This window comes from Sinocyclocheilus grahami, unplaced genomic scaffold, assembly GCF_001515645.1.
Source record: "Sinocyclocheilus grahami isolate Dianchi unplaced genomic scaffold, SAMN03320097.WGS_v1.1 scaffold644.1, whole genome shotgun sequence".
Taxonomy (NCBI): domain Eukaryota; kingdom Metazoa; phylum Chordata; class Actinopteri; order Cypriniformes; family Cyprinidae; genus Sinocyclocheilus; species Sinocyclocheilus grahami.
This window is the reverse complement of record NW_015505823.1, coordinates 348,756-362,196: the sequence shown is the minus strand read 5'-3', so window position 1 is coordinate 362,196 and position 13,441 is coordinate 348,756. Positions and strand designations below refer to the sequence as shown.

The 13,441-nt window shown below is 33.9% G+C and overlaps 1 protein-coding gene across 2 annotated transcripts in view; it reads right to left on the bottom strand.

The window, feature by feature from the left end:
* The window catches only part of LOC107558386 (interleukin-1 receptor type 1), a 25,654-nt gene that overhangs the window by 2,847 nt on the left and 9,366 nt on the right, over positions 1–13,441 (bottom strand). For both annotated transcript variants that reach the window (XM_016242052.1, XM_016242053.1), the window contains exons 5-11: positions 7,914–8,094; positions 6,000–6,165; positions 5,236–5,298; positions 4,614–4,758; positions 3,408–3,553; positions 538–681; positions 177–341 (exon numbers count right to left, since the gene is read on the bottom strand). In XM_016242052.1, the coding sequence (XP_016097538.1) occupies positions 177–341; positions 538–681; positions 3,408–3,553; positions 4,614–4,758; positions 5,236–5,298; positions 6,000–6,165; positions 7,914–8,094 (1,010 nt within the window). The remainder of the gene's footprint in view (positions 1–176; positions 342–537; positions 682–3,407; positions 3,554–4,613; positions 4,759–5,235; positions 5,299–5,999; positions 6,166–7,913; positions 8,095–13,441) is intronic.

Here is a 13,441-nt window from a genome sequence, read left to right as displayed (position 1 = left end):
TCACAATGTTTATCAGAACCCCCCCCCCCCCCACAAATTAGATTTTCTCCCCCCCAAATCATGCAGCTACATTAACTTCGGCTTACGTTTGCTGTCGGATCACCATTTGATGTCTTATATGAAATCACAACACACTGTTTATATGACGGTGCTTTGTTTTGTTGCATATGCTTTACCTTCCCCAGGCAGGCCGTCCCGGCCCAGGATGAACAGCTTATAACCGTACTGGCCCTCCAAAACCTGCGGCAAAGTGCTCATTGCAAAAATCTCAGCCTTTTCGCTTGAGCCCTCGAGGACTCTGGGATAGGCGATGTATGCATCATACTGCTTACCATCACAATCTAGAAAAAAACAAACAGCACAGAACATGCAAAATAAATACATTAAAGGCAATTATTATTATGCATTTTCAGCATGTCCTGCAGCGCTGCGATTGCACTGAAAGGTGTTAATTCTAGTTTATGTAACCGCCGTAATTTCCCAGTAACTGCACAATGCTGCTAAAGTGCAGAAGTGTATTTCCTGTTTATTGACTACCTGTGGTTTTGTAGAGGAATTGAAACACAGTCCTGACCCACAAGGCCAGCTCCACCTTGAATATGGTGCACAGAAGCACACCCGTCACGAAGAGCAATGCCACCGAGCCCAGGAGAAGACCAAGAAGCAAGAAAATGTTCGGATCTGAAGGGACAGGACAGATAAATTATATTTACGTTTCCTAGTGAACATGTGAAAGCAGATTAGTTTGCTTCTTGAAAAATTATTTCCCACTTGCCAATCTTCAGATGCACTTACAGGCAATATTAACTTTCAAACATGTTATTCTGAAAACACAAAAAAACTTGAAAAAAATTGAATTTACTAACTTTTTTTAAGGTATAGTGGTTGCATTCAATTTATTTTATCTACATTTAAATAAACAAATTTAGTTGACTAAGTTTCAACATTTTTTTTTACATTTGTAGCTAAAATAAATTGTTTGCAACCACTATACCTTAAAAAATGTTTCATTTTTTTCAGTGTATGCAGGGAATTAAATAAGACTAATCTGTTATAAAAACAATTTGTTTAGTAAAAACATTAATTTGTTAAAAAATAAAAGTAAACGTATATAAACTAGTTAATAAAATGAAGAAAGGGGCTTTCAAGTTGTTATTTTTTCCAAATTTAAATATTCAAATATTTGTAAAAAGACGTTAAAAATATTACAATTTAAATATTAAAGTCATATTAATATAAATTAATATGAATGAACATAAAATCAATATAAATTCAACATTTAAATTAGGGATGTAAATTAATTAAAAAAACTAATAATCTGAATTTTCTGCAATTATTCATAAAAATTTGAAAATAAATAAATTTCACAGCTGTCTTACAATTTTCTGCAAATATTCATTATTCAAAATTGATGTAGTTAAACCAAATCAATAAATATATTAACACATCAGTTCCCCATAAACGAGGTATAATTTATTAAATGTTATTGTTCAATAATGACAATTTTTTATTTAAAGTGATTATTTACATTATTTAAATGATAGTTAACCCATAAACTTCACACAACCCAATAAATTCTGCGCAATAAAAGAAAATAACAAAGAAGGTGCAGATTTGTTGATGGTCTGTGCTTTCTCGTTTTGCATGCAGGAAAATCTCAGCGGCTCTGACTGCATGAGTAACGCTCACTGCTCGCTTAAAGGTGCTGTATGTACGTTTTTGACTCCACTAAAGCATACAAATACCATAATATGTTTGCAGATATTTAAGAAACATGCCAAGTTAACATACTTGTTTATCTGAAAAGCAATGCTACAGTCAGTTATTCTCCTTTGAAAATGTGGGTTCCGGGCCGGAATGTCAGGCTTTGTTTTGGTCTGTGTGACTCCGCCCACTGCCAGTTTACCCAATTGTATTTCGGCACCCCGGGTTGCCAGTTGGCGGGAAACACAGCGTATTTAATTTCAGTCATGGAAGCTGGCAAACAAAAGGGTTCAGAGCGGGAAATAGAACTTTCTGGCCATCCTAAAAAGCCTCGACATCCATCCAAAAAACGTTATGATCAACAACGGTATAATAAAAGCAGAATACATTTTGAGAGATGGCTGCTGGTGTCGTCAATCTGGCAACCTGCGTGTGCGTCAAGTCTGAGGAGGAGGGACCAGGTGAAAAAAAACCCTTCAATATTTCAAATTCAATATTTTGAATTTGGACTGCAATACCTAGTTCAACCACTCGGTGTCAATCCTACATACAGCACCTTTAACCAGCGTTTAACTAGTCGTTGACGCTTGCCCATCTTTAAAATGCATACAGAAATGCATATAAACTTTAAAACACGTTGCTCTGCAAACACAGAATGCAGGGAATTAAATAAACCAAATCCGTCATGAAAACGATGCCATCAGCCGTTAATACATTCATATTTTAATAAATAAAAGTAAATAAATTAGTTAAGAAAATTAAGGGGCATTCAAGATGTTATTAAATATTTAAAAATTAGGGTTGTAAACTAATACAAAAATTCAAATGATTCATTAACATTTAATTTAGACAGCATAAATATTTATCAGTATTGTAATTTTACAGTGGTACCGTAAAATAAAAATTTTATATGACTTCTTAAATACTTGATTTTTTTCTTTTACATTGAAATAGTAATGTTTACTTTTTTTTTTTTTTTTTAGAAATAAGAATAAAACATGATTTTATTAAATTATTGTAAATATAAAATATTCAAATTGTGCTAGTTGAGCTCTACAGACAAGCACAGCAAACCTGGATTCTATTTTAAATCGTCATTGTAACTTTCATCTGATAAAAACAAAACAACAACACTTTCTTGACATAAAAAAGCTTCGATTTGAAACTGAACTTGAGAATACACACAATTATTAAATTACAAAAAAAAGTTTCTGGAATTATTTCAAATTGATGCAGTTAAATCAGTCAATAAATATATTAACACATTAAGTCCCCCGAACCATGACATCAACATAAAAGACGTATAATCATTTAACTATGTTTAATAAAAACTCATTTTTAATGAAAACTGATTACTTAAATAGTTTCATGATAATTAACCTTTAACATTTTGGACAACCCAATCAATTTTTTGTAATAAAATAAAAACAAAAAAAAAGGTTTTATTTTCTCTTGTTGTACATGCAGGAAAATCTCAGCAGCTCTGACTGCATGAGAAACACCCACGGCTCCCTTAACCAGCGGACAAGTTTCCAACAAGTAGTCGTTTGCTGTCGACACTGAAAGTGAAAATGCTCTGATGTACAGTTATGAGTGGCAGGATTTTGAGCCAATAAAAATGCACATATTTATCGACTGAATTGGCTAATAGAGAACGATGTGTGTGTTGAAGTAGTATTTATTTAAGTGTTGTAGTAACGCACCTGCAGGGACGAGTGTGATCTGAGCGCTCGGATGTCCTCGGCTGCTGGATGCCATACAGGTGAAGTTTAAATAGAAATCCTCCTCCGATACGGCAGACAGCGAGAGCGTTCGCACAATACGATAGCCATCCTCCATCTGCCTTTCACTTTACGAGGAAAGCACATGGGTTACACTTCAACTGATGGAAAAACATATGACTCACCAATATACGCATATATACTAATACACAGAAATGTTCACCTTCCAAAACTGTGTGAAAATCCATGAACATGTGCTTTGTGTGTCTGCCTGTGCTATTCTCTCTTCAATGCATGCATGAAGAAACTACACGACAAAGTCTATAATAAAATCTTATCACAGGAAGGATATATCACAAGTTATTTTTACTGGGAAAAATATATATCAAAATGTTTTTATGTATAATATTATATTGTAGAATTATTAATAACTATTCTAAATAATAATGTGGCAACAGTTATTTTTGTATTATTATCCAATGAATGAAATACTTAAATGAAAGATGCTTCATCTTATTTTTTTCTTCTTAGCAGAAAATGTATAGATGCAAATCAATAGATTATTTATAATATATATAAATCTAGTCAATATGGTTTTAAACAAGGATAATTAATACAAGTCTTATAATCACAATGACGACATATCATAACAAAGTTGTTTTTTCCATTAAAATGTTTATTATATTCAATAATCAAGTGTTAAGGGCTTTTTTTGTATTAACCAATGAATGAAATACTTCGCAAACATACAGCGCTTCAAATTTATTGAGTATTTTCTCTATTTAGTATGAATTATAGATGCAAGTCTCGTCTATATGGACTCAGACAACAAAGGATAATTAATTCACAATAATGACATTCATCACAATACTGCTATACTTTTATTTGAAAAAAGTTTTAAATATATAATAATAATAATAGTGGTAATGGCAATTTTAGTATTATCCAGTGAATTAAACACTTCACAAATTAAAGGTGCTTCATCTTTTTTGAGTATTTTCTAACATTATGTATAAAAAAAAAAATATTCATGATAAATGCATGACATGTCTAGTCTCTATATGGTTTCAAACAACAAAGCATAATTTATTCAAACCTAAAATCAAGACTGTCCACACCAAAACTGACCAAATTCAAGTCTTAACCGATCTTTATCTTATCTGAAACACAGCTAACTTCAGTACGCACTTCATGGGTTCCTGATGAACGCGATGTGACGTGTTTCGGGAGATTAACTCCTCTTCAGACTCCAGCAGGACTTTCCAGATCACGTCAACCATGGGAATGCCTTTGCCCTGAACTTCGAAGATGCAGTCTTTCCTGAAGGATGAACCTTATGAACAAACACACACAGGTGAGTCTGCAGTACTCTCATAAGTCATGCGAAGCATCTTGGAGACGCCGCCACAGTTCCTCTGGATTGAGTCTGTCTCAGTTTGTTCTGTTTCTTCATGTTACTCCAGACAGACTGATGATGATCAGATCAGATCTCTGTGTGCAGCAAACTAAAATCTCACTCGATTATTACTTTTAATGGCAAAATGAACGTTTGGAGATGTAAACTGAGATTTCCTACTGACACACGACAGCAAAAGATAGAAATAACTGACTTCAAACCATTTTTTCAGCTGGAGAAAATACTAGTGTTCCAATCATTTTGGCCACCACTGCACAAACTGCAGTTTTGTTGCATTTCTTTGTAGGATGTGGTTACTGAACTTCATGTGTACAGAGCACATATACTGAGAGGTTAAAAACCAGAGAGAAATAAATGGTAATACAGAATAAATAAATGAAATGTGGAGCTCACCCCTCTCCACTTTGATGATCTCATTAACAGGCTCGATCACTCGTGGTTTCATTAAATACTCATCTGCAAGAATTTAAAAAAAAAAATAATAATCATATACCAGTAATTAAAAGCACCGTTTTGCTTGAGAGTCCAAACAGCTGATAAAAACATCACGATAATCCACACCACTCCAGTCCATCAGTTAACATCTGGAGAAGACAAAAGCTGAAACAAACCCATCATTCAGATGTTTTTAACTTCAAACCGTTGCTAAAATCAGAGTCCATAACCCATAATAATGCTTCCTCCAGTGAAAATGTGTTCTGGTCTGAATCAGGAGAGAAATGTGCACAGATCAAGCACCGTTTACAAGCCAAAACAGCTCTAAACAAATATGTGGCTGGATTTTGATGTGAGAGACAACAGGAGATGGACTTCTTCACTGGAGGAAGCATTATTATGGATTATGGAGTCATATTTTAGCCGGAAGCAATGGTTTGCAAGTTAAAACGTCTTAATGATGGATTTGTTTCAGCTTTTCTCAAGACATTAACTGATGGACTGGAGTGCTGTGGATTATTGTGATGTTTTTATCAGCTGTTTGGACTCTCATTCTGACGGCACCCATTCACTGCAGAGCATCCATTGATGAGACGCCAAGTCACACCAAATCTGATGAAGAAACAAATGCGTATACACCTTGGATGGCCTGAGAGTGAATGAATTTTCAGCAAATTGTCGTTATGTTCACACAGTCTTTCCATTGTGCAGTAAATGCTCACCGTTCACTACACACGCTATAGTTTCGGCCATTTCACGGATAACTCCAGCTAAACGAAAGGTCATTTTGCAGGTGTAAAATCCGGCGTCATCGAGATGTACTTTGCGTATGTTGAGCATATCTTTATGTGGAGCAAATTTCTCATTTTCTTGAAGGAGCTTGCAGTTCTGAGAGAAAAGCAGACACAGAGACAAAGATAAAGAGTTTACATCAACTATGAAATCTAGGGGTCAGACTGAATGAATGAGTAAAGGTGCACAGATCCAAAATAAAACAAAATGTATATTGCCATGTCGGTTTCTCAACTACCCTCTGAGAGTAATTACATTGAATTTATGCTTTTCGTAGACACTATAATTGGAAGAAACATATTCTGCATTAAAGGCATACATTTTTGTCAGTTTATGCATGTGAATTTTGCTGGCAATTGAAACCATTATTTACTGTTTGAGCAGTAAACTTTTAATAAAAGTTTCCGTGCTGTGTTGTCGTGTGCTATAATGTGTGTGCGTGCGTCTATGAAAGCAGCGTAGCCTACTGCATATAGTTTTAGTTTAGCTATAAGCCCGAGCCGAACCCGAAGCTATTCATTAAACATTAACCTGAACCCGACCCGAAACCCGAAAGTATTTCGGGACCCGTTGGGCTCGGGTCAGGTAGCAGACCTCTAGAAAGCACACAAAAAAAAAACTATATATATATATATAAAATATATATATAAAATATATATATATTTTCAAAATAAGATTCACTTTGTGAAAGTCATATGATTAAAAATAATGTTTACTTGTTTGTAATGTTTGAAAAATATTAATGTTTAAGGTTTATTGTTTTTACCACTTTTCCCTTTTTTATTATTGTGAATTTTAGCGAACTGAATTAAAGTAGGGTTAATTTGTTCCTTAAACATCCACCCTATTTATTTAAAAATCAAGGTCCCCACACTCAACAAATTAGGCCTGAATTTAATATTTACATATTTTAATTGCATATACAATTTCCATCTATATGGATTACAATGTTTTAACAAACTACTAAACTTAACGTGATGCATATTAGTCAGCCATACATAAAGAAACAACTAAAAAAAAAAAATCATGGAATAGTTTGTTATTAACCATATGGATCTATTTGATTTTACTTAATCATTTTTAAAATGCTTTTATACAAATTGCTTAGAATCAGCATAAATTTGTTCGCTGTGAAAACAATTAAATGTATTTATCAGTTAAAATGTATGAGACTGAAACAAATTTACTGATGATAAATATATAAACCTGTTCACTGTGTATTTAAAACATATTCAGTTTATTAGTACTATTACAGAAACCTGACCCGTTTCATTTATGCATGACTGACAAATATATGAATATAAAACTGTGTCATCCAAATGCATGGCAATTTTATTTGCAATTCAAATACATTAATCTTAAATCAAAGCATAATGTGATTCCTAAGACTTGGAGAAGTCATGGAAACTAATGCAATTTAAAAAAAAGTTTCTTTACTGATGATAAATATATAAACCTGTTCACTGTGTATTTAAAACATATTCAGTTTATTAGTACTATTACAGAAACCTGACCCGTTTCATTTATGCATGACTGACAAATATATGAATATAAAACTGTGTCATCCAAATGCATGGCAATTTTATTTGCAATTCAAATACATTAATCTTAAATCAAGGCATAATGTGATTCCTAAGACTTGGAGAAGTCATGGAAACTAATGCAATTTTAAAAAAAGTTTCCAAAATGATTAAATGCATTTTGTTCAACAGAATGAATTATCATAAAATAGATTTGGAAAACCATAATAGCAGGACTTTAATTTTTAAATGCACTTTTAAAATGGCTTTAAGGCCTCTCAGGCGAACTTCGTCAGATATGGGGATAAACAAAGCATTCTCTACCTTGTACCACTGGATGGACGGACTGTCCACACTCTTTAAATACCTCCTCAGAGGGCAGGCGAGGAGATCATTCACATGAGCTCTGATCCGCTGGACTCCCCTCTGAGGTCTCTCACAGTTTTCCGATGTCATTTTGGACACCACCAGCCCCGTCGCCTGTTTGTAGCACTCATTTACAGTCCTGATGACATGAAACACAGACATGTTGCATGACAAAGACATGACGGCTAACTCAATGCATGCTATTTTAAAGCCATTTCTTAAAAATCGAATTTATTCCAGTATTCTGCATTCAGCTGTCATGCTTCTCACACAGCCGTGGCATGGAAAGAGTAAGATATTATGATACAAAATTATCTGAAGTATTAAGTGTTTTTTCCAAAACACAGCACATATGGCATGCAAATGACAAATCCTGCTCCTTTGCTGACGGTTTGAGCACTGTCCATTAATCTAGATCAGTATTTATCAGTCTTTTTTGTCCTATGTTGCTCAGAGCCCCATTAATAAAGCCACATATGTTCCAGTATAATAGGAGCTATATTATCCAGTTATATTATACTGGGGGGAAAACTTGATGTGTTAAGGTACCCAGTACAAACAAAACAAAATAAAATAAATACAAAAATAAAATATTATAAAATAAACAAATAACTGAAACAAACAAATAATAACAGTCCTAATATTCTTATGTTTTCTGATTCATAGGTTTAGCAAAATAAAACAAATAATATTATAAAAATAAAATATTAATAAAAATACAAATAATACTATAAAATAAAATAATAATAACAGTAATAATAATAATAAAACGACAACTAATTAAAAAATTTCTTGTTCAAAGGTTTAGCAAGACAAAATACTATAAATAATAATAATAATAATAAACAAAAATAAAGTTATTAAACAACTTTATCATTTTTTATTTGATTCAACAAAACACAAATAATAATAATCCTATAAAATAAACAACACAACAACAACAAATACATAAACAATAATATAAAAATAAAACAAATTAAAGGGGTCCTATTATGCTCTTTTACAAAGTCTTGATTTTGTTTTGGGGGTGTCCTAGAACATGCTCTCAAGCTTGGTGTTTTTCGAAAAACGCATTATTTTTCACATAATTTACATTATTACAATACCTTTCTCCCCAGCCTGGCACAAACGGCTCGATTAGTTCCGGGTTTGATGAAGTCCCGCCTTCCGAAAAACGAAATATGTTGTGATTGGTTAGCTGTCCCAGTGCATTGTGATTGGCGAACAGCTTAGACGGTGTTTCAGTACTGCCACGCCCCTTGCCAAAGCAGCAGGTGTGTTCGACTTCATGCAGCGCTGCGCAGACCGATCAGCGAGAGTAGCCGCTTGCAGTCGGGGGCGGAATTGAACACGGAGATGTCAAGTCGGACACTTTCTGCTCCCGGTAGTGACGCTCTCGTGGTGTTTGCATACTCTATCACAGATGAAGTGGATGACATGCAATATTTGTCAAATACACAGACGTTTCAGAAACATTTTCATGAGCAGCAGATATATGTGACCCTGGACCACAAAACCAGTCTTAAGTGTCAATTTTTCAAAATCTGAAATCTGAATAAATAAGCTTTCCATTGATGTGTGGTTTGTTAGGATCGGACAATATTTGGTCGAGATGCAACAATTTGAATATATGGAATCTGAGGGGGCAAAAAAAATCTAAATATTGAGAAAATCATCTTTAAAGTTGTCCAAATGAAGTTCTTAGCAATGCATATTACTAATCAAAAATTAAGTTTTGATATATTTACAGTAGGAAATTTACAAAATATCTTCATGGAACATGATCTTTACTTAATATCCTAATGATTTTTGGCATAAAAGAAAAATCGATAATTTTGACCCATACAATGTATTTTTGGCTATTGCTGCAAATATACCCCAGCGACTTATGACTGCTTTTGTGCTGCAGGGTCATATATACTGATTATATACTGCTTAATACATCGCCATCTGTTCAAGAATAAAGTTCAACAAACATATACTGTTTAAATACCAATAAAGTGGGGGTATATATGCTTTTATCAGTGTTTTTTTGATAAACGTGATATAACATTGCGACTACAGTAAAACAGCTTTTACTGTTCTAAAAACACAGATTTGTGAGCAGTATTGGAATTGAAGATGTTAGAAACACACGTCATTGTTGTCATGCGGTGAATCTGGCCAATCGTGAAACAGCTGCGTCGTCATCAGCGCTCCTGCAGTCGCTCTGAAAAAGCTGCGCCAGCCGGCTGCTCTCGAAACGCTATCACGGTACTTTGATGCCACACGTGACAGTGACGTGGCGTCGGCTAAATTTCTAACCGGCATGCACTGCTTCAAGTCAGCCACCGATCGGTCTGCGCAGCACCGCATGAAGTCGAACGCACCTAACAAGTTACGTCTGCTCCGGTTTAGTTAAGGATGGCATCAATATTACCAAATCAATTTGAGCCGGATTCAGACCCCGAGAATATTGAACAAGAGGATCGCGCAGAACCTTTGCACGCACGGATATTGCAATAGAGTGGTTATTATTTTTTTTGGCTAAATCAAGTTTTAGATAGGATGCCAACAACTGCTTAAAAATAACTGCATTACTATGTACAGATAAGTGCATATGTGTTGTGTTTATTGTTATTTAATTCTAACATTATAACATGAATCGCAGTGAAACTGTTATACAGTTGAATTTATTTATACCATAGTCCAGTGTTTCCCAGGCGGCACATATATATGCAAACTCATTCTCTGCCAGCAGGAGGCGCTGTTGGCGTGGTAGAGATCGAGCTTTCCCCGGTAATGGCTGTACACAAAGCAGCGCTCCGCTCCGCTCACAAACGCTGCTTTATCAGACATTACATGTAATATTAAATGAAAATGACATCCAATTTTCTGAAGACAGTCGGTTTCCTTCAGAAATACAGTGATATAAAAACACCCGCACTCAATGTATGGAAAACACTGTAGTCTCATAATTGCAGATTACATCATTGTCCAGTATTGTACTGTCAGCAATTTATTATAAAAACGTTTTCATAATTATACATATTTACATACATAATTATTCAGCTGCATGTGTAATAACTTGTGAAAACTTGAGGCTACAGCAGCACTTCGTCGTCGTCGTCGTCGTCTCGTCTGATGCACTTGTTCTAACCACGACCTCGCCCCTCCCCACCCCCCAACCATTCCAATTTCCGTAGGTGGGAATTATTTTAAATGTTATTCTAATGGGCCGTTTGTGACATCACAAAACCCGGAAAACAAACGCTGTAGTCCAAACGAGCCGTTCGTTGTAGTTCTTGAAAGGTTTTTTTTTTTATAAAACGAAATATCTCCCTTTGGAGTGGACTTTGAGATTTGTAAGTTTGAAGATCTTTTTTATGCCCAAACATACACACTATACTCTATCTAAAATTCAAACAGTGAAAAGCATAATAGGACCCCTTTAACATTTTAATTAATGTTTTAAAATGTTATCAAATTAAAATTTTACAACATTTATTTTTGGCAAAGTTCTGCACAACAGAGGTATACAAAGTTAAAACATGGACAAACATAATATTCCTTAAAAATAATGTTTAAATAAATTCATTATTATGAAGAATATTATTATTGTTGTTATTTTAACTTTGAAGTACATTACAATGCTAATATATTTGTAATTAATATCAAGTTAAATCAAACTTTTATTTTGACGGGTTGTAGTGGACCTTTGAGTTTCAGAGTGTATTTGACAATGTTTTTTCTCAAATAAAACTTGGAAATGTTTATTTAAGTTTTCTTTCAGAGCAGCTCTGGTGATGTTCATGTTTATGTAGATGCTGAAAACACCATGCAGTGTCAAGCGTACTTCAGTATAAAACGGTGCCACTGCCATATTCAGAGACATGCAGAAACAAGCAGATTATTTATATAGCAGTCTCTTCACGCTTCACAGACACGTATCATTAGAGATGCACCGATTGCAATTTTCTTGGCCGATTCCGATTTCCTGTTAGTGTGATCTGCCAATGCCGATTTTGATTTTCTTTCTAAGAACTATAATTGACAGCATATACAAACAAAAATCTACTTTTCTTCAACGCAAAGTTTTATTTTCAGTAATAAAATAACAACAAATAAAATTGCAAACAACAGCACAAATAAATGCAATAGAATAAAGAGAGCTATGAAACTAAGTTTTCTAATATGCCGCTTTGTGACATCACAAAACTCCGGAAAACAAACGCTGTAGTCCAAACGAGCCATTCGTTGTAGTTCTTGAAAAGGGATTTAAAAAAAACGAAATATCACCCTTTGGAGTGGACTTTGAGATTTGTAACTTTCTAGATCTTTTTTATGCCCAAACATACACACTACACACTGGCTAAAATTCAAAAAGTGAAAAAGCATAATAGGACCCCTTTAAACAATAAATAAATAACAATAAGCAAATCATTTTAACAGTCCCAATATTTTTAAGTTTCTGATATATAGGTTTTGCAAAAAACACATAATAATGATATAAAAATAAAATAATACTAATAACAACAAAAACAAAAAACAACAATAAATAAAAAAAAATCCTATAATAATAAATAAAACAACAATAAAAAAATATTTGTAAAGTTTCTGATTCTTAGCTTTAGCAAAACTAAATATTACAAATAATAACAGTAATAGTAATAATATAAAAATAAAAAAACAATAATAAAGTAAATAAACAATTTTAACATTCCTAATATTTAGATAAAACAAAACACAAAATAACACTATATAAATAAACAACAACAAATAAATAAACAACAGTATAAAAAAATAAAAAAGTCCTAACATTTAATTTTTCTGATTTATATTTTATATTCTCATTTCAGATTCTTTACTTGTTCACTTACTGCTATTTTTCCTTTTCATATGATTTCAAGAAACCTCTCATAATAATCCTATTTTTTATCTTATGTCTTATGAAGCCCTGGTTGGACTTCCAGCAGCACATTTGATCTGTACTTTACACAAAGGAACATCTAAGCACCACACCTTTGCCTTACGACTTTTTAATTGTTTGAATCTGTATATTCAGCGTTAAACAAATCAGCATCAGTTTTAGCCTGTTTTCTTAACCTTTCTTTGCTTACAGCTTCTGTCCATGACCGTAAGTGTGTGTTTTGTGGCAGCAGGTTGTTTAAAGGTCAGGATCTTCAACATCTGTTCGACACGACACATATTAATCCTTCCTGATCTTTCCGTCCATTTACTTCTTCAGTCAACAGAGCGCTGCAGCTTCAGTGAATCTCGTGAAAACACGGCAGTGGAAAAAATCTCATCGTCTAAAAAATAGACTTCTAGTTCTTCAAGGAAAATGGCATTTCTGTTGCATGCAAGGCCCATAACCACGAATCTGACAGACTGACCACATCCTCTGCTCAAGATGTTTTTCTAAGAAACATTTCACTTCCAAAGTGACTGCATGTGAATCAAGCTCCCCCTGAAATCTCCCACCTCACAGAAACGCCCCCCAATCT